This window comes from Geotrypetes seraphini, chromosome 7 (genome assembly GCF_902459505.1).
Source record: "Geotrypetes seraphini chromosome 7, aGeoSer1.1, whole genome shotgun sequence".
Taxonomy (NCBI): domain Eukaryota; kingdom Metazoa; phylum Chordata; class Amphibia; order Gymnophiona; family Dermophiidae; genus Geotrypetes; species Geotrypetes seraphini.
The window spans coordinates 197,463,414-197,490,380 of record NC_047090.1 but is presented as its reverse complement, the minus strand read 5'-3'; the positions used below and the strand labels follow the sequence as shown (position 1 = coordinate 197,490,380).

Genomic DNA, 26,967 nt, shown 5'->3' with positions numbered 1-26,967 from the left:
GAGTGTCTGGGATGGACAACGATCCATGATGTCTTCATCTCAGGTTCCTTCATGATGCAGGAAGGTCATGTTTGTGACTAGTCAGATGAAGATCATCACTGTTTCTTGGTTTACAGTCTTAATCTGGAATTAGACTGGAACTTAATTTAATTTTTTATATTCATATCTTCCTGGAAAGCGACTGGTTGCCTTGCCTTTCGGTCTTCTCCCTCTTGCCAGTGAGGAGATTGATGTTTGGCCTGCCAGGAAGAGAATGATGCTTGCCTGTCATGTAGCTGTCTTGGGAAATTGGCAGCCTAAGCAGTGAAGACATTTCAAGCTGGACTTCTGTTTAGTCTGTTTTGATTTTATTTTTCAATTTTATTTCCAGTTTATGAATTATTTCATTTTCTTTCCCTGTTTTTACACCTTTGTTTTATTTTATCATTTAAATTTCTCCAGAATTCTATTGTTTAACGGTTCCTCCCTTTTACTTCTATTCCCTCTCTCTACTCTTTCCAACCTTCCAAAGTCCTCCCTACCCTCATCTAACCCGTCGCCTATAGCTTGTAGGTTATGTGCAACTAATAAATAAATAAATAAATAAATAAATCTCCAGCTTACAAACTTTCCCATCCTCACTGGGAAAGATTTTGCTGATGAGGCCCAGAGGCCAGCTGTTACGCTGAGTTTGGCCATCCTTCAGCAGTTTAAGATCTCCTTCTTGTAAGTTCAGATGGTTGTCTTGCCACTTATTCTGTGGTTGGAGAGTAGGAAGATATTCTCTCTTCAACTGTTTCCAGCGAGATGCTGTACTTGCTTCCACTGGTATTTGTAAATGTTGCCAGTTAGAAATGAAACAAACTCTTATCTACTCTCATCCTCTATTGAAAAAAATCTCAACAAGGGCTGCTTGTTTCATGGGCATATCCCGCTATTTATTTTCTTCACATAAAGGTCCGTAGCCATTTTTATCACTCCTTTCAGCTTAGACCACTGTCTTTCCACTTCTCTTATGTCCTCCCATCCTAACAGCTCTTTCTTCAGGTACTCTCCCATTTCATTAAAGTCCATACTTTGAAATCTAGGACTTAAGTATTGTGCGGCCGCTCTTCACTTTAGCCGTTATATCAAACCAAACCGTTTGATGATCGCTACTTCCCAGGTGAGCACCCACTTGAACATTAGAGATACTCTCTCCATGTGTTAGGACCAGATCCAATATCGCTTTTTCCCTCGTGGGTTCATAGAAACATAGAAATAGACGGCAGATAAGGGCCACGGCCCATCCAGTCTGCCCACCCTAATGACCCTCCCCTGCCTTTACCCTGTGAATAGATCCCACTTGTCGATCCCATTTGGCCTTAAAATCAGGCACGCTGCTGGCCTCAATCACCTGAATTGGAAGACCATTCCAGCGACCAACCACCCTTTCAGTGAAAAAGAATTTCCTGGTGTCCCCGCACAGTTGCCCGCCTCTGATTTTCCAAGGATGCCCTCTTGTTGCCGTGGGACCCTTGAAAAAGAAGATATCCTCCTCCACTTCGATGCGGCCCGTGAGATACTTGAACGTCTCGATCATGTCTCCCCTCTCTCTGCGCTCCTCAAGCGAGTATAGCTGTAATTTATCTAACCGTTCTTCGTACGGGAGATCCTTCAGTCCTGAGACCATCTGGGTGGCCATTCTCTGGACCAATTCCAGCCTCAGCACATCCTTACGGTAATGCGGCCTCCAGAATTGCACACAGTATTCCAGGTGGGGCCTCACCATGGATCTATACAAAGGCATAATGACCTCAGGCTTACGGCTGATGAAACCCCTGCGTATGCAACCTATGATTTGTCTTGCCTTGGATAAAGCTTGCTCCACTTGATTGGCAACCTTCATGTCCTCACTGATGATCACCCCTAAGTCTCGTTCTGTTACCGTTCTTGTTAGGATCTCGCCATTAAGGGTATAAGTTGTAGAAGGATTTATGGTTCACTTAGCAGTATTATAAACACGTTACGTTTCTGTTAAGTGGTCTAGAGAAAACCATAACCTTTTAATCAAGTTCAAATATCATGGTCTAATTATACGACACAAACCCAGGCTAATGAGAAATATCTTTATTATGAAAATAGAAAAATATAATTCACAAGCCAGCTGCAGAATCTAAATATTGTTCAAAATATCTAATTACACAAATGAAACTCAGTACATGATTATCACAATCTAATGGTTAGACAATTAAGTAAAACTTCTTGTTAAACACACACTATTCCTTATAATAATAATCCCTGATTAGCAAATGATTATATTATCACCCAGGTAACTTTTCAACCCTTTACCTTTATCAATGATTCCTATCTAATTCCCAAGCTAATAAAAGTAATTTCCGTATGCTCACCCTTAATTAGCCTCTCCGGCACAATTAGGTGGAAGAGAAAACTTCGTGTCAGCTGGAAGACGTCAGGAATACCGTTGTAAAAGTTACACGTGTTGAAAATCCTTGATGAGGCTATAAACCATCAGCAATAAGTTCCGTTTATCTGTGCTAAGTTCAGAACAGTTTTTAAATGTCCGAATTTCTATCTCTTAGGCAGAGAATCACACGAGGTAACTTACAGGTCTAATTATTGAAAGAAAAAGTTTACAATTAGAACATCTGTGAGCAGATCTGAGCTTCCCCGGACCATATCACAGACTAACTAATTATTAATTAATTAGCACCTTTCTTTTCTTGAATCTCATCAGATGACTTCCTCGGACCAATCCAGAAACAGAACTTGATGAATAGCCTTTCTGTATAAAGTATCATATATGCTGGAAGACCCAGGGCCGTTAGACAGATAAGAACAGAATAATTTCTTCAAGATTCACACTGTCCCATTATTAAAGCACAGATGAATGCCCTTGAATAGCAACATTCGGGTACATCCCCATAATGCATCATTCTTCTTACTTCTTGCAAAATTCATGCTGGAAAGTTGCTTGCAGAGAGAGATTCTTGAAACAATGGTTCAGGCTTGATGACATCATGGAGGCCTAACCTTCAGGTGTGAATACGGAAATATCCCTACAAAGTCCAGCATGGATTTTGGCTACCCAGGTGCATAACTTTGCATTTTTTGGCATTGAAGCTGAGCTGCCATGTCTTAGACCAGTTCTCCAGTAAGAGTAGATCGTGCATCATACTGTCGGGCATTGAATTTTTATCCATTGTGCTTTTACCCACTACGTTGCTTAGTTTGGCGTCATCGGCAAATAATGTTATTTTACCTCAGAGCCCTTCTGTCAAGTCCCTTATAAAGATATTGAATAGTATCGGGCCTAAGTCCGAGCCCTGGGGCACTCCACTGATCACCTCCGTCATTTCAAAGGGGGTGCCGTTCACCATTACCCTTTGAGCCCTACCCCCAAGCCAGTTCCCAACCCACTTCGTCAATGTGTCACCAAATCCTATAGAACTCATCTTGCTTAGCAACCACGTAGAGAGTGATTGAGCATTGGAACGAGCTTCCAGTGCAGGTGGTCGAGGCACGCAGCATCTCAGACTTCAAGAACAAATGGGATGCCTATGTGGGATCCCTACGAGGTCATGCCAAGGGATAGGGTCACTAGGACTGAATGAGCGGGTCAGTAGAGTGACATTATAATTACAATTATTCTTTAGGGGGTCAGTAGATTTAAGAGGGTGGGTAAATAGTGTGGGCAGACTTGATGGGCTATGGCCCTTATCTGCCGTCATCTTTCTATGTTTCTATGATGAGGTACGCTGTCGAATGCTTTGCTAAAGTCCAGGTATACGATGTCCAGGGACTCCCCAACATCTAGCTTCCCTGTCACCCAGTCAAAGAAGCTGATCAAGTTGGATCGGCAGGATCTCCCCTTAGTAAATCCATGTTGACGGGGATCCCGAAGGTTCTCCTCATTCAAGATCGTATCTAATTGGTGTTTGATTAGAGTTTCCATTAGTTTGCTCACTATTGATGTGAGGCTCACTGGTCTGTAGTTTGCTGCTTCTGTCTTTGAGCCTTTCTTGTGGAGTGGAATGACGTTAGCCTTCTTCCAGTCCAACGGGACGCTACCTGAACTAAGGGAAAGGTTGAAGAGCACAGACAGCGGTTCCGCCAAGACATCACTCAACTCCCTGAGCACCCTGGGGTGTAGGTTGTCCGGCCCCATTGCCTTGTAAACCTTGAGCTTTGACAGCTCACCGTAGACACTACTGGGTGTAAATTTGAAATCACTAAATGGGTCAACTGAGTCAGCCCTTGTCTGTAGCTGAGGGCCAAGCCCCGGCGCTTCTCGGGTGAAGACAGAGCAGAAGTATTAATTTAACAGTTGGGCTTTTTCTGAGTCCTTTTCCACATAGTCTCCGTCTAGTTTCCTAAGACGTACTATTCCTCCTGAGTTTTTACTTCTGTCACTGATATACCTGAAGAATGATTTATCTCCCTTCTGGATGTTCTTTGCTAGAGACTCCTCCATGTTGAATTCAGCCTCCCTGACTGCTGTTTTGACGGCTTTTGACTTGGTCAGGTATTCTGTTCTAGAGTCCTGTTTCCTTGATTGTTTGTAAGAGATGAATGCTTTTTTCTTCTCTTTGATGAGGTCTGAGATCACCGCAGTGAACCACTGTGGTTTATTGTTTCTACGGCGTTTACTTACTAGCTTAACATAGCGGTTTGTCGCTTCCTGTATGGTGGCTTTCAAAGTCGACCACATTTCTTCCACACTATCGGATTCTGCTTGGCTTTGTAGCACCTGGTGAACAAAGTCACCCATCTCTTGGAAGTTTGTGTCCTTGAATTTGAGGACCTTGGTCAGTGTGGCAGATTTAGTGAAGCCTTTCCCAAGATTGAACCATATCATGTTGTGGTCACTGGAGGCCAATGTGTCTCCCACCGAGACCTCTGTGACACTTTCACCATTGGTAAGCAACAGGTCCAGTATTGCCTGATCCCTCGTTGGTTCCAACACCAGTTGCCTGAGACGTGCTCCCTTCAAAGAGTTTAATAGCCTCCTGCTGCTGCCGGAAGCAGCGGTAAGTGTGCCCCAATCCACATCAGGCATGTTGAAGTCACATAACAATACTGTGTCCCCACACAAGGTGATATTCTCTATATCTCCGATCAATTCCATATCCAGGTCGTCCTGTTGTCTTGGGGGTCTGTAAATAATGCCAAGATACAGGCATTTGTCCTTCCCTCTGGCCAAATTAACCCAAAGGGATTCCCCAGTGTATTGGACATCTGTGATTCTTGTGACCTTAATGTCATCTTTTGTATATAATGCTACACCTCCTCCCAATCTGCCCTCCCTGTCCCGGCGAAGCAGGTTGTAACCCGGTATGACCATATCCCACTCGTGGGAGTCTGTGAGCCAGGCCTCGGATATCGCCACCACATCCAGGTCAGCATTCCTTATTCCTGTTTCCAGTCCAAGTATCTTGTTTCCCAAGCTGTGTGCGTTAGCGTACATAGCCTTCCATGTTGTGTTTTTGTTACATCTTAGTGGGGATATTCCCGTTTGAGTTAATTGGACACTTTTAGCATTATTCGCATATTTTGTATTCTCCCTAGACCCAGAGCTATATCGTGTACCTGACCCGGACTCCCCAGACTCAGAGCTACAGTGTGTACCTATCCCAAATACGGAAATGTGTGTATCCTGTGGGGGAGTTCCCGCATGGACTACTTGAACTCCTTTCACACAATTTGCAATGTGTGTACCCCCGCTGGACCCAGGATTACAAAGTATACTGCCCTTAGTCCCGAAATTACAGTGTGTACACTCCCCCGACCCAGAATTGCAATGTGTACTCCTCCTAGATCCAGAATTATAATGTGTGCCTACCCTAGACTCTAAAGTGTGTATACTACTTATCTCAGCCTCAAAAAAGTATTGACAGTTTAGCACACCAGGTAGGTTATTTGTGCCCGTACCCTCCCCCAACTTACCTAGTTTAAAGCCCTGTGAAATAGGCGGGCTAGACGGTGTCCAAGGATGTTCTTCCCTCTTCTGGTGTCCCAGTAGTCCTTGCAATGCTTCTCCATGGTGCAGGAACCCGAAGTTCATCTCCTTGCACCATCCCTGCAGCCAGTCGTTTGCCCTCTGGATGCGATCCTCCCTGGCACTGCCCTTGCCCCTTACCGGAAGGATCGAGAACACCACCTGTGCATACATCCTTCTCAGCTTCTCACCCAGGGCCCTGAAGTCTTCAGGTAAGCTGTTCGCGGTGCTCCTGGCGGTGTCGTTGGTCCCGAAGTGGATGAGAATCATGGGGAAGTGGTCCTGGGACTTGATGAGTCTGTCAAGGCAAGTGGTTATATCCTGGATCCTGGCAAACAGCAAACCTCTCTTGATTGCAGGCCCAGTATGCAAATTGGTCCCTCGGTGCCCTTTAGCAGCGAATCCCCGATGACCACCACTCTGCGCTTCTTAGGGGTGGGGCCGAACTGTTGACTCCGGAACCGTCTGCTGAACAACTTCCTGTACCTCGTCGTCAGGACCCTCCTGTAGCAGCTGGTATCTGTTCTTAAGGATGATTTGTGGTGTCGATGTAGAGCTGCCCTGTATATGAGAGAAAGAGACAGAATTAGGTCCTCTGCGTTTTCCTGTGGAGGAAGTCATCAGCTGCCAGGAGTCAGCGTCTCCAGCTACTTCTTGCATTCCGGCGGTTGGTCTCAAGTTTGCAGGTTTGGATGCTTTGGGTGTTCCCAGGGTGGTCTTGTCAGGTTCCTGATCTGCGATCTGAGACAGCTCCTGAATGACTCCATCGATGAAGGTTTCGTTGTCTCGGATGCTCCTTAAGCGCTGAACCTCCTCTCTCAGGCTTCTCAGATCTAGCAAAAGGTCTTTGTCTGGCTGATCCGTTACTTCCATCTGTGTTGAGACTGTAGATGTCTTTGAGAGGATGGCCTCGGTCTGTACAGAGACCTCTGCCCTCCGTCCTGGTTCCTCTTCCATCTGTACTCAAACCATAGCCATCCCCTGGGTACTTCCTGTGACTACACTGCCTGTTTTGATTGAAGTCTTGCTGCTTCTAGTTCAACCTGCCATTGATAAAACATTTTATTTTTATTATTATTATTATTTTTTTTGTCAGAAAGTGTTGAGGTTGGGGGGATAGAGGTAGTTAGTTAGTCCTTGATCTGAGGGGTAGAGTAGTTAATTTATAGTTAGTTAATAGTCAGTTAAGGTAGCCTGTTGGTTAGTGTTAGCCTATGATGCAGTATATAAACTTAAGGTTTAGATTAGATTAGATTAGATTAGATTAAAAAGAGTCTGCCTGTTAAAGTGGTTTGGGGATAGAGTGATTTATGAGGTCTGCCTGTTAGGTGGGAAAGTTTTAGTAGCTAGTTGGTTAGATATAAAGCTGAAAGTTTTAGTAGCTAGTTGGTTAGATATAAAGCTGAAAGTAGAGAGTGTAAAGACTTGGTAGAAGTTGAAGAAAGACTGAAGTCAGTTGGATAATTTGCTAGTTGTATAAGTTGAGAGACTGGCTAATGTTGCTAGCCCTTTCTTGATGCCCTTCTTGAGACCCTTCGCAAAGGCGCTCTCGCTAAGGCGAGCGCCTTTGCCGCTCGCCTTCGCCGCGCGCCAAACGGCTGTGCACCGTTGGCACGTTCCCTTTTATGGGGGGGGGAGAGAGAGAGAGAGATCGGGTGTGACGTCGGTGGTGGGCGGAGTTACCACCCGCCTCTTCCCCTCTCCGTGTCCCGACTGCCTCTTTCAACCTCCTCCGATGGCAGTGCTTGCTTTCACCGCCTCTTCTGAGCACCTCTCTTGCCTTCTCTGCCCCTCTCCGCTTCTCTTTCCTGCCTCCTCCGATTCTCCGTGCACTCCTCCTGCCTTCTCCACTCCCCTTAACTCTTCCTCCGGTTCTCTGTGCACCTCTCCGATCCTGCTGCTAGTCCACCCGCTATGTCAGCCTGCACCTAACCTGCAATAGGAATCAAGCAACCTCTCCTGCTTGCAGTTCCTCCGATCTGCTCCACCACGTGCTTGCACCCTCTTAGGCTGGTTCCGTCACCATTTGTCTGAGCAGAGCCTTTTGAAAGGGAAGGGGGGGGTTCAAAGAGACGTGCATATGCTGGACTTTGTGGGGAGAGGAAATAATGGGTCTAAAAACATAGGAGAGGGAGAGATGGTGGACAATGGGATTTAGGGAGGGAAAGAACAGAAGGAGAGAGAAGTTAGACACAAGGGATGGTGTGGAGGGGGGATAGAATACTGGATAGGAAGATAGTTGGTGAAAGAAAGGGAGAGATAGTGGACCCTGGGGTTGTGGGGAAGGAGGGAGAGATGCTGGATGAAAGGATAGTTGAGAAAAGGTGAATCTGTGGATGAGACGAAAAAAGGGAAAGATGCCAGACCTTCGGGGGAGGGAAGGGAAACAGAAGGGGAGGACAGAGATGGCAGATGGATGGTTAGCACGTAGAAAGAAGGAGACCCTGGCAAGCAAGTTATCAGAAGACTACCAGAGCCTGGGACCAACAAGATTTGAATATTGACCAGACAACAAAAGGTAGAAAAAATAATTTTATTTTCGGTTCTGTGATTACAATATGTCAGATTTGAAAAGCGTATCCTGCCAGAGCTGATGTTAGACCGCAAACGTGAGCTAGGATTTAACAGAGAGAGGAAAAGTCCTTTTTGTTTCTTTATTTTGTTTACACCACAGCGCCAGTGAGGTTAGGAGAAGCCAAAGGGGGTGAAGAAGCTATAAAATAAACCCACCAGGATGTTTGGGGAAAAAAAAACAACACACCCAATTGGTCAGGAAAATCGAATTGAAAAATCGATTCAATAGGCTGAATCGAATCGAAATTTTTTCCCCTTGAATCGGGCAGCACTACTGTTCACTACTACTCTGCACCAGGGTGCCAATATATTAGCAACAAATGGGACGGCCAGGGCTAAAAACTGTGCTACGGTTTTGTAAAAGTTGGGGGGAGGTGTGTGTTAATGAGAATGAAGCACAGCTCATGAAAGCTAATCAAAAATGTAATAATATATTTCTCTGTTGTTTTTTCAATAAAATAAATTTTTTAAAAAAATGTAACAAAATTAGTCCAGCAGAAAAGGTATCATCTACAACTTTGTTAATCTTTCTAGATTGTCTTGAGTGAAAAGATGTGGTGGCCACGTTAATCCACTCTTCAAGGTAATATGTAGAAACAAAATAAAGGAAAAAAAATAATACCTTTTTATTGGACTAACTTAATGCAGTTTACGATTAGCTTTCGAAGGTAACCCCTTCTTCCTCAGATTAGAAATAAGCAAGGGAACTATGATGCCATGAGACAAATGGTGAAGAAGAAACTTAGGAACAGCTCCAGGAAAGAACAGACGGTGGAGCAAGCCTGGTCCTTATTCAAAGACACGGTAAACGAAGCGCAAAACCTATATATACCCAGATTTAGGAAAGGGTGCAAAAAGAATGAAGCAAAAGACTCGGCATGGATAACCAATTAAGTCAAGAATGTGATAGGGGACAAGAAAAAAAATCATTCCGGAAGTGGAAAAAGGATAAAACCGAGGAAAATTGGAAAGAGTACAGGAAGCATCAAAAAGAATGTCATCGCATGGTCAGAAAAGCAAAAAAAAAAGTATGAAGAGAGACTTGCCAGAGAAACATGGAATTTTAAACCATTCTTCTGATATGTGAGAGGAAAACAGCCAGCGAGGGAGGAGGTGGGACCTCTGGATGAGGGAGACAGGAAGGGAGTGGTGAAGGAGGAAGAAGAGGTGGCAGACAGACTAAACACGTTCTTTTCGTCGGTCTTCACAAAGGAGGACACATCCAACGTGCCGGAACCGGAAAAAATCTTCAAGGGGGATTAGGAGGGAAAATTATCATGTATGGAGGAAAGCCTCAAAGACGTACTCAAACAGATAGATAGATTAAAAACTGACAAATCGCCAGGCCCAGACGGAATCCACCCGAGAATACTGAAAGAGCTCAGAGACGAAACTGCGGAGTTGCTGCAGCAGATTTGCAACCTATCCTTGAAAACAGGGGTAATTCTGGAGGCCTGAAGGATAGCAAATGTTACACCTATCTTTAAAAAAGGATCAAGAGGCGACCCGGGGAACTACAGACCGGTGAGCTTAACCTCAGTTCCAGGGAAGATGGCCGAATCATTGATCAAGGACAGTATCAATGAGCATATAGAAAGAAATAATCTGATGGGAACAAGCCAGCATGGTTTCTGTAAAGGAAGATCATGCCAAACGAACCTATTGCACTTCTTTGAGGGGATAAGCGAACAATTGGACAAAGGTGACACCAGAGACATTGTATATCTGGACTTCCAAAAAACCTTCGACAAGGTACCCCATGAGCGCCTACTAAGGAAACTGTGGAACCACGGGGTGGAAGGGGAAGTGCACAGATGGATCAAAATTGGCTGGCAGACAGGAAACAGAGGGTAGGAGTAAAGGGACACTACTCTGACTGGAAAGGGGTCATGAGTGGCGTCCCGCAGGGGACAGTACTGGGACCGCTGCTGTTCAATATATTCATAAATGACCTGGAGTCAGGGACGAAGTACGAAGTTATAAAATTCGCGGATGACACAAAATTCTCCAGTAGGGTTAAAACTGTGGAGGAATGCAAAGAACTACAAAGGGACCTGAACAAACTGAGTGAGTGGGCAGACAAGTGGCAGATGAGCTTCAATGTGGAGAAATGTAAAGTCTTGCACATAGGGAAAGGAAACCCGATGTATAACTACACAATGGGGGGGATGGTACTGGGAGAAGGCAAACTGGAAAAGGACTTGGGGGTTTTAGTGGATAGGACAATGAAGCCGGCGGCACAATGCGCAACGGCTTCAAAGAGGGCGAATAGAATGTTGGGCTTTATCAAAAAAGGTATCACTACTAGAACAAAGAAAGTTATCCTGCCATTGAATCGGGCGATGGTGCGCCCGTATCTAGAGTACTGCATTCAATACTGGTCACCGTACCTTAAGAAGGATATGGCGATACTCAAGAGGGTCCAGAGAAGAGCAACAAGGATGATAAAAGGCATGGAAAAACTTTCATATGCTGAAAGGCTAGAGAAGCTGGGGCTCTTTTCTCTGGAAATGCGGAGACTTGGAGCTGACATGATAGAAACTTATAAGATCATGAAGGGTGTGGAGAAGGTAGAAAGGGACAGATTCTTCAGACTAGTGGGGGCAACAAAAATAAGAGGGCATTCGCAAAAATTGAAAGGAGACAGATTCAAAACAAATGCTAGGAAATTCTTCTTCACTCAGAGGGTGATGGACATCTGGAATGCACTACCAGAGGAGGTGGTAGGGCAGAGTACGATTTTGGATTTCAAAATGGGATTAGATGATTTCCTGAAGGAAAAGGGGATTGAAGGGTATAGTTAGAGGGTTACCATACAAGATATTAAAGGTTTAAGGAATAGAATGTTTTAGGTATAAGATCACTTATAGGTCATGGACCTGGGGGGACCGCCGCAGGAGCGGACTGCTGGGCATGATGGACCCATGGTCTGACTCAGCAGAGGCCATGTTTATGTTCTTATGTAAATCAGTATACAGTATGGCCTAGATTCACTAAACCTCCAAACCGTGCACAATCCGTTTCCGTTTGCATGCCGGCCAACGAATTCAGTAAAGGCCTGCAGGCAAATGGGGACGATCGTTAACACGCCCCCTACGCACGGCCAGAGCGATCCCCGCTCATGCGCACACCCTGACAGTAGTGACAGGAGAAGCATCCTCCTGTCACTGCTGTCAGGACTCAGCCCAGATTTCTCTTGCCTGTTCCCGGATTCTCCTGCTCTCTGCCGCCGTTCTCTGCAGTGCAAACCCGTGATTTTAAAGCGGGCCTGCACTGTGGGGAACGGCGGCAGAGAGCAGGAGAGTCCGGCAAGCAGGGAAGAGTGATGTGGCATCAGCCCGACACCCCGGCCCTGCCCGACACCAGACCTCTCCCCCCTCCTGGCCCGGCCCACCCTTGACACGGAACGGCCCAACCCGACATCAAAGTTGGGAGCAGGAGGGGTGCTCAGTTCCTCCTGCTCCTAGGCCTTCCACCCCTCGCACCCATCCTTGGTCGGCAGGGGCGTTCGGGCCCGATCCACCCAACCCAGTACCTTGAAAATAGATGGGGAGCAGGAGAGGTGCCCGGTCCCTCCTGCTCCTTCCAAAAAATCCTCCCATCTTTGGGAGCAAGAGGGATGCCCTGACCCTCCTGCTCTTACGCCGATCCTCCTACGCGTCATCTTCGGGAGCAGGAGGAAAGTCCTCCTGCTCTGGCTGGCCACCGACCAATAGCGTCCTTAGGCCCCGCCCTGGAGCATCTTATGATGCACGGGGAGAGGCCTAAGGCACTGATTGGCCCCCTATTTGAATACAGGCCTGTTGTGAATCAGTTGGCCTGTGTCAGATCGGACACGGAGCAGACTGACTCGGGCAGGTTAGTGAATCTAGGCCTTTGTTAAGTAGTAGACAAAGGTGTCAAAGCAGTTCAAGTTTATTTGAAGTGGGAAATAAAGCCAAGGTCCTTGTTGAGTCCTGTTCGGTGGGTGTCAAAGTATTTTATCATTTTGATTTCAAAAAAGTGTTACGTTCTTGGATTGTCTTAAAATTTCCTTTCAGTATTCTCACCATAAAATCATTGGGGAAATGGTCAGTTTTTCCAAAGTGCTGTGCGGCAGAGGTGACATCCCAGATGACATTGTAATTTTTAATATATCTATGTAAGTTGATACTAGTCTTTCACCTAAAATTTGGAGCTCAGTGAACATAAGAACATAAGAATAACCTTACTGGGTCAGACCAATGGTCCATAAAGCCCAGTAGCCCTTTCTCATGGTGGCCAATCCAGGTCATTAGTACCTGGTCAAAACCAAAGGAGTAGCAATATTCCATGCTACTGATCCAGGGCAAGCAGTGGCTTTCCCCATGTCTTGGTGGTGTTATAGAAGGGCTCAAATCCAATAAGTTGTCCTTTGAAAAGCCATGTGACCTATCTACTCTGCCCAACCTCTTCTTCCAATTCAATGAATCCCAATAGTTGATTATAGGCAGAAACTTGTTAAATGAATACAATGGAAGCAGATTACACAGAAAATCCCCACAGAATATGAATCACTAAGAATGATCTAGATCAGGAGTGAGTAATCTTGGTCCTCAAGGGTCGCAACCCAGTTGGCTTTTCATAATTTCCCCAATTAATATGCACGAGATCTATTTGCAAGTACTGCCTCTATTGTAGATTTCATGCATATTCTTTGGTGAAATCATAAGAACATAAGAATAGCCTTTCTGGGTCAGACCAATGGTCTGTCAAGCCCAGTAACTCGTTCTCACGGTGGCGAATCCAGGTCACTTGTACCTGAAAACCCAACTGGGTTGTGGCCCAGATCAAGGTCTATGAACCTAAGAACTGTCGTACTGGGACAGACTGAAGGTCCATGAAGTCCAGTATCCCGATTCCAAAAGTGGCCAATCCAGGCCATAAGTATCTGGCAAGACAGGTAAAACAGATTTTAGCTGCTTATCCCAGAAATAAAGCAGTGAATTTTCTCTATGGTTTATGGACTTTTCTTTTAGAACTTGTCCAAAACCCTGCTAAGCTAACTGCTTTTACTACATTCTCTGGCAACAAATTCCAGAGTTTTAGTTCATTTTCACAACTGTATTGTTACATTACATTATCATTTGTATACTGCATTATCTTCCAGTTCTATGCGGTTTACAACTTAAAGAAGCTGGGACATTCTCAGAAACTTACAATTCAAAATTGTTCAATACAGATCATCTCTTGTAAAATAAGAAAATTAGTGTATGTGCTATTGATAAAGAATTAGCACTATTGAGCAATAGTATCCAGTATTTGAGCAACAGTCCACACTTTTGAGCAATAATGTGCTCTGATATGCAATAGTACACATTACTGACACAGGATAGAACCCAAAATTTTGCTTTTTTTGCTGTCATTTTCGATTAACAACCAAAGTAGTAAGTGTCATTGACATTTTCCATGTCTTCTTAAAGAAATGCACATTCCTGATAAGTATTTTTGGCTCGCGGTTGGGGTTCGCATGGGAGGAAGAGATGGAAGCGTCGGTGGGGGGGCACGCTAGGGGGGACAGGGGAAGCGCTGCTGCCAGTGACTAGGGCTTATTTTCAGGGGTAGGGCTTATATTAAGACCTACCCCGAAAATCATGCTAGGACTTATTTTCAGGGAAACAGGGTAGCCACTGTGAATCTTTGCTTCCAGTAAGAAGGATATGGTACAAAACCAAATGATGGGGACCAGTTGCGTAGTGAGGGTGAGACCCTCGTCTCTGCTGTACCCCCATTCCTTCCCCGATCCACCCTGCCGCATACACCCACCCCTTTCCATTCCCAGATACCTGTAGTTGTTCGCCGCCACAAGCAACAAAAACTTCAATGTACTCCTTGCGACCCCGTCTCTCCCTCTGACATCACTTCATATGTGCGGTGCCCGGAAGTGATGCCAGCGGTCGCAAGGAGCACGCTAAAGTTGTTGCGAGATGACCAACTAGGGGGGAAGGGGGAGGAGACGGGAGTGTAGAAGAAATGGGGTGCCGGCACCCCCTTATTACGACACTGCCAGGCATGAAGCCCAGAAGGGAGCCACTGTGTGATGCTGAGGATTGGAGAATCCTGCCATAAAAATGCAGGGGAAACGGTTGAGGTACTTGAACAGTGAAACAGGTTCCCCAATCAAAACCCAGCACAGAAACAGTTTTTCCCGTTTGCTGACGTGTGGCTGTGTAAGCGCCATTTCTTACGCCTTTCACATCCAGAAGCACACTCATCCCACCGCGCCATGTCGTGTGACCACTGTTCACACTGTTCACTGTTCACAGTGCAAGGCCAGCCGAAGGGAGACTGTAGGAGCTGTGCCTAGTCCTGAGCACATGGTAGCAGAGTTCTGAGCACATGGCAGAACAGTGAGCGGAGAGTGTGCTAGCAGGAAGAAGCAGAGAGAGGAGCAGAGAAGGCGGTGCTAGCAGGGGAAGAGGCGAGAGCTAACTCCGCCCACCCCTGACATCACCAGCCAAACTCCCCCCATAAAAGGGGACGAGCCAACAGCAGAGAGTTCACAGTGCAAGGCCAGCCGAAGGGAGACTGCAGGAGCTGTGCCTAGTCCTGAGCACATGGTAGCAGAGTTCTGAGCACATGGCAGAACAGTGAGCGGAGAGTGTGCTAGCAGGAAGAAGCAGAGAGAGGAGCAGAGAAGGCGGTGCTAGCAGGGGAAGAGGCGAGAGCTAACTCCGCCCACCCCTGACATCACCAGCCAAACTCCCCCCATAAAAGGGGACGAGCCAACGGCGCGCAGTCGTTCGGCGCGCGGCGAAGGCGAGCGGCAAAGGCGCTCGCCTTAGCGAGAGTGCCTTTGCGAAGAGCCTTAAGAAGAGCCAAACTACATAAGACAACGATACCTTAGGGCAACAAGCGGACCTCTCAAACACACTATCCCTTCACCCTAATCGTACAGGCTCTCATACTAACTCACAGACAGCAACCTTCTCAGACATCTCAAACTCTCAGTCTCTCAGACACCCTTATCTTTCAAGCACTAGATACCCCAATCTTCCAACTCTCAGACACCCTAACTTTCAAAATCTCACACCTGCTCACAGACAGATTTTTCTAATTTTCCTAAATCTCTACCTTACTGACAGGCAGACCTCAATTACAACTCAGCAATGGCAGGGAGGACAAGAAGCGCAAAGTCTACAATCAAGACCAGTATTCCAGTCGCTATGGGGATCCAGGAAGCGACCACGGACTGCGTGCAGAAGGAGGAACATAACATAAGAACATAAGCAGTGCCTCCGCTGGGTCAGACCTCAGGTCCATCCTGCCTAGCAGTCCGCTCCCGCGGCGGCCCGAACAGGTCACGGCCTGTCTGAGACACCAGAAGGGGCCCCCTTGCCACCTTGGTTTCCCATTGAGTTTTATCTTCCCATCGAAGTCCTAACCCTCCGGTCTTGCACATGCACGACCTGGTCGGATTTCTATACTTATTACTTGGTTTGCTTTCTATACCTGTGTTACATCCCAGCACCTCTCTCAGTATCCCACGATCCCCCTATCCCTCAGGAATCCGTCCAATCCTTGTTTGAATCCCTGTACCGTACTCTGCCTGATCACTTCCTCCGGTAGCGCATTCCAAGTGTCCACGACCCTTTGGGTGAAGAAAAACTTCCTTGCATTTGTTCTGAACCTATCTCCCTTCAGTTTCTCCGAGTGCCCCCTCGTGCCTGTTGACCCCTTCAGCCTGAAGAATCTGTCCCTATCCACCCTCTCTATGCCCCTCATGATCTTGAAGGTCTCTATCATATCTCCCCTGAGCCTCCTTTTTTCCAGAGAGAAGAGCCCCAGCCTATCCAACCTCTCGGCATATGGGCAGTGTTCCAGCCCTCTTACCAGTTTCGTTGCTCTCCTTTGGACTCTCTCAAGCACCGCCATGTCCTTCTTGAGGTACGGCGACCAATATTGAACGCAGTATTCCAGATGTGGACGCACCATAGCTCTATACAATGGCACGATGACTTCCCGCGTCCTGGTTGTTATGCCCCTCTTTATGATGCCCAGCATTCTGTTGGCTTTTTTCGAGGCTGCTGCGCACTGTGCAGATGGCTTCAGTGATGCATCTACCAGCACACCCAAGTCTCTCTCAAGACTGCTGTCTCCCAATAATGCCCCCCCCAATTTGTATTTGAACAGCGGGTTCTTTTTACCTATATGCATGACCTTGCATTTTTCCACGTTAAAGCGCATTTGCCATTTGTTTGCCCAGTCTTCCAGCTTGTCCAGGTCCCTTTGCAGGTCCTCACACTCCTCCCTAGACCTAACTCTGCCGCACAGTTTGGTATCGTCTGCAAATTTTATAACCTCGCACTTTGCCTCTTTTTCCAGGTCATTGATAAATATGTTGAAGAGTAACGGCCCCAGCACCGATCCCTGTGGCACACCGCTCGTGACTCCCCGCCAGTCAGAGTATTGTCCCTTTACTCCGACCCTCTGCAGTCTACCCGACAACCAGTGCTCGATCCATCTGTGCACATCCCCTCCCACCCCGTGGTTCCACAGTTTCCTGAGCAGCCTTTCATGTGGCACCTTGTCGAAAGCCTTTTGAAAATCAAGGTAAATGATGTCTATAGGTTCCCCATTGTCCACCCGACTGCTTATTCCCTCAAAGAAGTGCAGAAGGTTCGTTAAGCATGACCTTCCCTTACAGAATCCATGCTGGCTTGTTCTCAGTAGGCCATATCTCTCGATATGCTCGCAAATACCATCCTTGATCATAGCTTCCACCATCTTCCCTATAATTGAAGTCAGGCTCACCGGCCTGTAGTTTCCGGGATCACCCCTCGATCCCTTCTTGAAGATAGGTGTGACATTTGCCAATTTCCAGTCCTCTGGTACCTCTCCAGTTTTCAAGGATAGGTTGCAAACATGCTGGATTGTGCCCGCTATTTCTTGTCTTAGTTCTTTCAGAACCCTTGGGTGGATCCCATCCGGGCCCGGCGATTTGCCGCATTTTAACCTGTCTATCTGCTTGAGGACATCCTCCTTACTTACCTCTATGTGTTCTAATTTTTCAGCCTGTTCCCCACTCATGAGCTCCTCTGAGTCTGGTATATTAGATGTGTCTTCTCTCGTGAAAACCGACGAGAAGAACGTGTTCAACCTCTCAGCTACCTCTTTATCCTCCTTGATCACTCCCTTCCTATCCCCATCGTCCAACGGCCCCACCTCCCAGGACAGTGGACAGAGGTCTCTGTGCAGACCGAGACCATCCCCCAGCGCTACACTACAGTCTCTACACAGACAGAGGAGGCTGCGCAGCTGGATGGAGATCTCATGCAGGAACTAAGGAGCCTCAGGGAGGAGGTGATACGCCTGAGAAGCATCCGAGAGGACAAGGCCTACATCGACGGAGTCGTCCAGGAGCTGTCCCAAATCACCGAGCAAGCCCATGACAAGTCCATCCTCGAGACACCCAAATCATCAGCTTTGAAACCAACAATTGGGATACAGGAAATGGCTAGCGGCACTGACTCCTGGCAGCTGGTGACCTCCTCCACGGGCAAACATAGGAGACCCCCCCCCTTTTTCAATCTCTTCATCTTCTCCTTCTTCTTACAAACAGGGAAGCTATACATCAACCCCTCAACTCGTCCTGCGGAACAGATTCCAGATTCTTCAGGAAGGAACTGCCGATGAGGAACAGGAGCAGGCCCAACACCCAGCTCCATCTCCAGGGACAACTGACCGGCTCCCCCCAAAGAAGTGCAGAGTAATAGTCATCGGGGATTCCATGCTGAGGGGCACCGAGGGACCAATTTGCAGACCGGATATGCAATCTAGGGAGGTCTGCTGTCTGCCTGGAGCCAGGATACGAGATGTCACCGCCAGTCTGGATAGACTACTCACGCCCCGAGACCACGTTCCTATGCTTCTTGTCCACATAGGAACCAACGACACTGCCAGGAACACACCGGAGACCATCACCAGAGACTTTGGAGCACTGGGTGAGAGGCTGAAGCAGACAGGAGCGCAGGTGGTTTTCTCATCGATCCTCCCAGTTAGAGGCAAGGGAAGAGCCAGAGATGAACGTATCCTGAGGACGAACGAGTGGCTACAGGGATGGTGCCGGGATATGAACTTCGGATTCCTAAACCATGGGGAAGCGCTACAAGGACTTCAGGGACCAGACGGACTCCATCTGACCAGTAGGGGTAAGAACGTCTTCGGACACCGACTAGCCCGCCTGCTTCACAGGGCTTTAAACTAGGTAAGTCGGGGGAGGGTACCCATTCACATATTAGTGCAGAAAGGAATTATCCTGATGAGGTGAGTCGAAACTCCGCTTCCATGTCCAAGGTAGGTACCCACATTGCAAACAGTTCTTTGGGAGTCACACCGACTCGGGTAGGATACGCCTCACAGGGACTTAGCAAACACAAGATATGGAGGGCCATATATGTCAATGCACTCAGTTTAGGTAACAAAATTCTAAAATTGGAGGCTGAAATAAGGAATGCCGACCTAGATGTGGTGGCAATATCTGAAACTTGGTTCACGGACTCACATGGGTGGAATATGGCTATACCGGGCTACAATCTACTTCGTCAGGACAGAGAGGGCAGGTTAGGAGGGGGGGGGGTAGCTCTATACATTAAAGAGGACATCAAAACCACCAGGATCACAGATGTCAAGTACACCGGGGAGTCCCTCTGGGTAAACCTGGCAAGAGGCAGAGAAAAATGCCTGTATCTAGGTGTGGTTTACAGACCCCCAAGACAACTGGAAGACATGGACGCAGAATTAATTGAAGACATAGAGAATATCACTCTACGAGGAGAAGCTGTACTGCTAGGGGACTTCAATATGCCTGATGCAGACTGGAACTCATTTTCAGCGACAACCAGTGGTAGCAGGAGGCTCTTAACCTCCATAAAGGGAGCACGTCTCAAACAAATGGTAACGGAGCCCACTAGGGCCCAGGCGATCCTCGACCTGGTACTCACCAACGGGGAAAGCGTTTCAGAGGTCTCAGTAGGAGATACGCTAGCCTCCAGCGACCACAATATAGTATGGTTCAACCTTAGGAAAGGCTTCCCTAGATCAAACACGAAAACAAAGGTACTCAATTTCCGGGGCACAGACTTCGCACGCATGGGAGATTTCGTCCATTAGACGCTGCAGGACCAAGCGGAGACCGATGATGTAGAAGCTAAGTGGTTAACACTGAAATCAACCATACATGAAGCAACTAGCCACTTCATAAAATCAGTAAATAAACGACAAAGAAACAATAAACCCCAATGGTTCACCGCGGAGATCTCGCACCTCATTAAGAAGAAAAAAGCGTTTCTCTCCTACAAGTGCACGGAGAAAAGAGAGGCAAAAGTAGAATATAGGCCAGGTCTACAGTGGTCAAAATGGCAGTTAGGGAGGCAAAACTTCGAGTGGAAGAAATTCTGGCAAAAAACATTAAAAAGGGGGACAAATCCTTCTTCAGGTATATTAGTGACAGAAAAAGGAACACAGGCAGGATAGTACGCCTTAGAAGACCGGACGGAAGTTACGTGGAAGCAGATTCCGATAAAGCCGAACTACTGAATGAATACTTCTGCTCAGTCTTCACCTGTGAGGCACCGGGACACGGTCCCCAGTTGAAGGCAACACAAAGCACAGAAGACCCGTTTCAGAATTTTGAGTTCACACCAGGTGAAGTTTACAGTGAACTGGCAAGACTCAAGGTGAGCAAAGCCATGGGACCAGACAATTTGCACCCAAGAGTGCTCAGAGAATTGAGCGATGTCCTGGCGAAACCGTTGGCTGAGCTATTCAATCTCTCCCTAAGTAAGGGGAAAGTTCCCCTGGACTGGAAATTAGCTAATGTCGTTCCTCTGCATAAAAAGGGTTGCAGGGCAGAGGCTGCGAATTATAGACCGGTGAGTCTCACATCAATAGTGTGCAAACTCATGGAAACACTAATTAAAAGCAAATTGGACACGATCTTGAATGAAGGGAATCTTCGGGATCCCAGTCAGCATGGATTCACCAAGGGTAGGTCCTGCCAATCCAATCTCATCAGCTTCTTTGACTGGGTAACAAGAAAGTTGGACTTGGGAGAGTCTTTGGACGTCGTGTACCTGGACTTCAGGAACGCTTTTGACAGTGTCCCACACCGCAGGCTGCTAAGCAAGATGGAATCGATGGGGTTAGGAGAGACACTAACTGCATGGGTCAATGATTGGCTGAGTGGCAGACTTCAGAGGGTGGTGGTTAATGGTACCCTCTCTAAAACATCGGAGGTGACCAGTGGAGTGCCGCAGGGCTCGGTCCTGGGTCCACTCCTTTTCAACATATTCATAGGGGATCTGACTCAAGGGCTTCAAGGTAAAATAACACTATTCGCCGATGACGCCAAACTATGTAATATAGTAAGTGAATGCAGTTTACAGAATTATATGGCGCAGGACCTGCTTACATTGGAAAGTTGGTCCTCAACCTGGCAGCTAGGCTTCAATGCTAAGAAATGTAAGGTCATGCACCTCGGAAGCGGAAATCCATGCAGGACGTACTTCTTGAACGGAGAAACTTTAACTAGGACTTCAGCAGAACGAGATTTAGGAGTAATCATCAGTGCAGACATGAAAACTGCCAATCAAGTGGAGAAGGCTTCATCTAAGGCAAGGCAGATATTGGGTTGTATCAATAGAAGTTTTGTCAGCCGAAAGCCTGAAGTCATAATGCCGTTGTACAGGGCCATGGTGAGACCTCATCTGGAGTACTGTGTGCAATTCTGGAGGCCACATTACAGTAAAGATGTGCGCAGAATTGAATCGGTTCAACGGACGGCCACCAGGATGATCTCGGGGCTCAAGGGTCTCTCGTACGAAGAGAGACTGAACAAATTGCAGCTCTACACTCTTGAGGAACGTAGGAAGAGGGGAGAAATGATTGAAACATTTAAGTACTTCACGGGACGTGTCGAAGTGGAAGATGATATTTTCTTTCTCAAGGGACCCTCGGCCACAAGAGGGCACCCGCTCAAACTCAGGGGCGGAAAATTTCATGGCGACACCAGAAAGTATTTCTTCACAGAGAGAGTGGTTGATCATTGGAACAAGCTTCCAGTGCAGGTGATCGAGGCAGACAGCGTGCCAGACTTTAAGAATAAATGGGATACCCATGTGGGATCCCTACGAGGGTCAAGATAAGGAAATTGGGTCATTAGGGCATAGACAGGGGGTGGGTAAGCAGAGTGGGCAGACTTGATGGGCTGTAGCCCTTTTCTGCCGTCATCTTCTATGTTTCTATGTTCCTCGTGATTGTTGCAGTTTTCGGGGTCTCGCCACGTCTGGGTAGGCGGAACTGACATGTCAGCCATCATCGTGCTGTGGCTTTCTTCAGCAACATGGCTGAAATGTTGGCTCTGCCTAGCCAGACATGGCGAGACCCCGACAGCTGCAACAATCCTGACGTCAGCTGCGGAAGCCTAAGACTGTTCCTCATGACTGCTTCTGCTATGGTGAGGGAGGGAGTGATAGGACAGGGTACGGTATTGGAGTACAAGAAGGGATTGGACAATTTTCTGAAGGAAAAGGGGATAGAAGGGTATAGATAGAGGGCTAGTATACAGGTCCTGGACCTGATGGGCCGCCGCGTGAGCGGACTGCTGGGCATGATGGACCTCAGGTCTGACCCAGCAGAGGCACTGCTTATGTTCGTACGTGTGGTAAACTTTTGTTCGTATTGATTCAACTGATTCAACTTTAAAAGCAGGAAATCTATTTTAGTAGGAAGGATACAGGTGAAGCATTCCCTCTTACTTGTTCCATGCAATGTATGTCTTTCTGATGCATCTTCCCAATGTGTTCTCTCTACTTCTACAATATTCTGCCTTTGATGGTCAGAAGGTTTTAAGCCACTGACAGCTGGAAATTAACCATGTACAGGCCAATATTCAGACCAGTGTGTGGTTAATTTGGCAGATAGTAATAAAAACTATCCTAATGCTATCTTAAACTTTATCTACTCACTTAACAGCTCAGTGGTCTGAACATTGCCACGAACAAGTTAAGTAGCAGCTCCATGTAAGCTCCTCCCAGGAACCGCCCGACTGTGAATAGGAAGGCACAAGTGATTTAACTGGATAGGAGGCTTTCCTGCTCAATTTAATCACTTTGAATATCTTCGCCTTCCTTCTAGTTTTTATTTCTTGGGATTCCCAATTTTTATTCTGCCATCTTTCCAGACCTTCTCTCAAATGCTTGAAGTCCACTTTCTAAAAGGCCAAAATCTGGTATAGAAATCAGGATATATACTTTTTGGTTTACCTTTCAGTTTATCATTAACTGTAGAATCCTGCACAGATCTGGGAATCTTCTTGATAACTTTTGGTTTGCCATTTTCAACTTCCTGGCTGATTACTAACACATTTGGTTGTATCTCTTTGTTTCTTCGTTCTTCTTTATTCAGAAAGCTGAAAGGTTTCTGAGTAGACAGGAGAAGCTCCTTTCTCTTTTGAATATTTGCATGCCGTCTAGCTTCCTTTTCTTCCAGCATCTCTTGGTAAAGTGGAAGGAAAATGTGAGCTGGTAGGGGCTGAGCACGGAATTTCTTTTGACATTCTGCTTGATCCCGACTTTCTTGATCTGACTTTTTTCTCTCTGCTTCCAGAAAAATGTTTGCTTTAAACATTTTAGATTTCTGCTCAGCTTCTCTTATAGTCATCTTGAAGGGCTGAGGCACTGTGAGTGCCGAGGCCCAGTGTGAAATATCACTGTTAGGTCTCTGTTTTATCATTGGTATGGAATGATCTGACGTGTCAAAAATCAGTCCTCTTAAGTTACCAGATCTAAAGAGGGAAAAAGAAGAATATTAATATGCATTTTGTGCTGAGCTTACAACTTCAGTAGGTTTAACCCAGTCTGCTCTATAACGCAGGAGAATTTCAAAAGTGAAACCAATCTAGTAATTTTCTGGAATTTTCAACCCCTACCCCTCATCCCCACCAAAATGGACAAACCTTGTATTCTAGCCTAATGTCTTTGGTCTGATATCAGAACAAGAAAACAACAGAAAAATGTTCATCAAGTCAGACAATTAAAATAGTTTCCTTTATTCTCTGAAAAACTGCTCGTTTTAAAAATATCAGTTCATCAAGTTGGGCAGACTGGATGGACCATTCGGGTCTTTATCTGCCATCATCTACTATGTTACTATGTGTTTGGAATGATGTTAGCATAAAACTAATACAGATTGAGACAAGCACAAATGAAAGATTAGGTTACTTACCTCGGCTAATCTTCTTTCTTGTAAATATCCTCTGGAATCTTCACGCTAAGGCTGCGTAACTCTTCCAGCCTTCAACTGTAGGGAACTCAAACCAAAGTCTGATCTCTCCTCCTCTAGGCATATCCTGTTACACAACCCCTGGACTTTCAGTTAGTAGACAAGCCAGGTAACAGGAAACATACGGAAAGAGAGAGAGAGAGAGAGGGGGGTGCGGGGACTCCCCGCTGCATAATAAATTCTACTCAGAAGAAACAACCTCAAAACTATTATTGCCCTAAGGCTAAACATAGCATAACATTTAACTTGAACATGCAACAATTTGTGACTGCACAAATTTGGCTAAAGTAAACACTGCCTGAGAGTTCAGAAGGGAACACCCATCCCCCCCCAAACCCAACATAAAGCACAAGTAATGCATTCTCAACGAGTCTTATCAAAGACCAAAATCCATCTTACCAGTTACTGGTCAGGCAACTTGCAAATCAGACAGAATAGACGGGCGGGTGTGAATATTCCAGAGCATATTTACAAGAAAGAAGATTAACAACCTAATCTTTCATTCTTGTACAATAACCTCTGGAATCTTTACGCTAGAGATGTATCAAAGCAGTCTCAACACATCGGGGGGGGGGAGGGGGGCGATGAGACCACCACCAGGACTGAAGCCCCAAAAGCTGCATCTTGCTTAGCCGCCACATCAAGTCGGTAGAACTTGGTAAACGTATGCAGAGAGGCCCAAAGTGGCCGCCCTGCAAATCTTCTCAGGAGAGGCCACTGTGGAGTTTGCCCAAGAGGAAGCCATTCCTCTAGTAGAGTGAGCCTTCACCCCAAGGGGAAGCTTCTTCCCCGCTGACACATAAGTAGCAGAAATATTCTCCTCCCCCTGCAGTCCATTGGAGAGATCAATCTGCCTGCTTTTAAATATCAGCAGCAGTGGAGATCAACTGCTTTTACACCTAAGCAGCAACGAGACCAGCCACAACCACCGAGAGCACACAGACCCGATCCTACCAAGAGTGTGAACTCTTCCCCCCATGCAATCCGCTAAGAAGATCGACTGTCGGCTCCGGGCGGCTTTCCCGCAGAGGAGAGAATCCTGCATTCACCGTGGGCCTCATCTGGGGCAGCCTCCTTGGAGCGGCTGAGGCATGGGCAGTGTGTCTGGGAGGGAATGCATGGATGGGAGAACATCGCAGGGAAGGAGACATAGGCATCCTGGGACTGTCTCCCAAGTCTCTTCCCTGAAGAAGCCCTTTCTGGAAACGTCAATCACTCCTCCTAAACTTACTTGCTCCACTTCATCACTGACGCTGAAACCGTGGATTGAAGACAAAGTGTTATTTTATTTTTCTTTCCAGCTTATGATTTATCTTTAATCTTATCTATTGTTTTGCCTTTTGTCTTTGTTTTGTTCTATTTCTATCATTTAAATTTCTCCAGAATTCTACTGTACAACAGCTCCCCCTTCTGCTTCTATTCCTTTCTCTCCTCTCTTCTACCTTCCAAAGTATTTGGATCAATGCTGTCTTGTTAAAATGTTTATTTTATTTTTATTTTTCCTCTAACTCTACTTTTCACTTCTCTATTACCCTCCAGGTACTTTAGTTAGATTGTGAGCCTTCGGGACAGTAAGGGAATTTTTCAAGTACCTTTCTTATTTCTAATCTTAATGTATATTTTCTGTAAACCGCTTAGAACCTAACGGATGTAGCGGTATATAAGAAATAAATTACATTACATTACATATTCACCTAGAGATGGCAGCTGTGGAAGCAAGCTGACCCAGCCGTGTGGGTCCTGCCAGACCAAACAGATGGTCCGAAAGACCAAAGTCATTTGTGGCCCCCAGGCATCTCAGAAGGAAACGCCACACGTCTATAGACCGTAAAACACAGTCCTTGGACCCCGATGGAACAAAAGCGGGCATTCGAACTACTGATGGACATGGACACTAAAACCACGTTCGGCAGAAAAGAAGAAGACACAGTCCTCAAGAGGACCATAGAATCTGTGATACGGAGAAAAGGATCTCTGCACAAAATAGCTGGAACTCCTATACTCCATGTGCAGAAGGGACTGCTACAAGGAAAACAGTCCTGATGGCAAGATCTTTCTGAGAAATCTGATCCAGAGGTTCATAGGGCGGACGAGCCAGCAAGTGGACAGCCAAGTTCAAATCCACGTTGGACAGGGCAGCACTAAGGAGGCCTCAGCCTCCCCACAAGAAACGGACAACGTCAGAAAGATGCCAGTGAACTCTTGAGAGTAGTAGGACCCAAACACGAGAGTCCTGCAATCTAGACATGGAGCGAAGAAACCACCAGTCCCTTCCTGATGCCAGTCTGCAGGAAGCGCAGGACAAGTGCCACCGAAGTGGCCGAGGGTTCCACCAGATCCCTCTCACACCAAGCCTGAATGCACCTCCAGGCTTTCGCAGGGGCCGACACAGTGGAATTCCACATGCTCTGGAGGAGCGTAGTAATGACCACAGAGGAATACCCCTAGCTGTCAACACTGCGCACCAAAGAGCCAAGTCATAAGACCAAAGCGGTCCGGATCGTGGAGTGTTATGAGGCCTTGTGTGAGCAGCTGCTGATGGCAGTGGAGATTCAGACTCCTCTCCACGCTCAACCACACCAGGTGGGCATACTTATCATGGTCTTCTGGGCCAGTCCAGGACTACCAGGACCACCTGGCCCACCCGGCGCCTGATGCACCTTATCAGGGGCCACGAGGGAAAGACAGAGATGATCCCCCTCTGGCCAAGGCTGTACCAGGGCGACCAACATTTCACTACCGACTTCACTGCGCCGGCAGAAGAATCTGTTTGTCTTCCGGAACCTGGTGGATGCCAGCAGAATGAAGGATTGACGACCTCACTGCCGGACAATGGACTTGAACGCTAGCCTTTCTCCCGGGTCCAGCAACTGTTGACCTAGAAAGTCTGTGAGCATGCCGCTGACACCCGTCACCGGGGCCGTGGACAAGTCCACCAGAGCTTTTCTGCCCACGAAAAGAGCATCCAAGCTTCCAGGCTCAGCAGGAGACACCATGTGTCTTACGATTGACAAAGGCTACAGCCGACGCATTATCTGAGAAAACACAAACAGCCTTCCGATGGAGACACTGTTGAAAATGCAACAAGGTGAGGCGGATCGCTCAAAGTGCCAGGT

The 26,967-nt window shown here is 46.8% G+C and overlaps 1 protein-coding gene across 3 annotated transcripts in view; it reads right to left on the bottom strand.

The window, feature by feature from the left end:
- The window catches only part of FAM161B (FAM161 centrosomal protein B), a 351,011-nt gene that overhangs the window by 244,793 nt on the left and 79,251 nt on the right, over positions 1-26,967 (bottom strand). For all 3 annotated transcript variants that reach the window (XM_033950765.1, XM_033950766.1, XM_033950767.1), the window contains exon 3: positions 22,834-23,354. In XM_033950765.1, the coding sequence (XP_033806656.1) occupies positions 22,834-23,354 (521 nt within the window). The remainder of the gene's footprint in view (positions 1-22,833; positions 23,355-26,967) is intronic.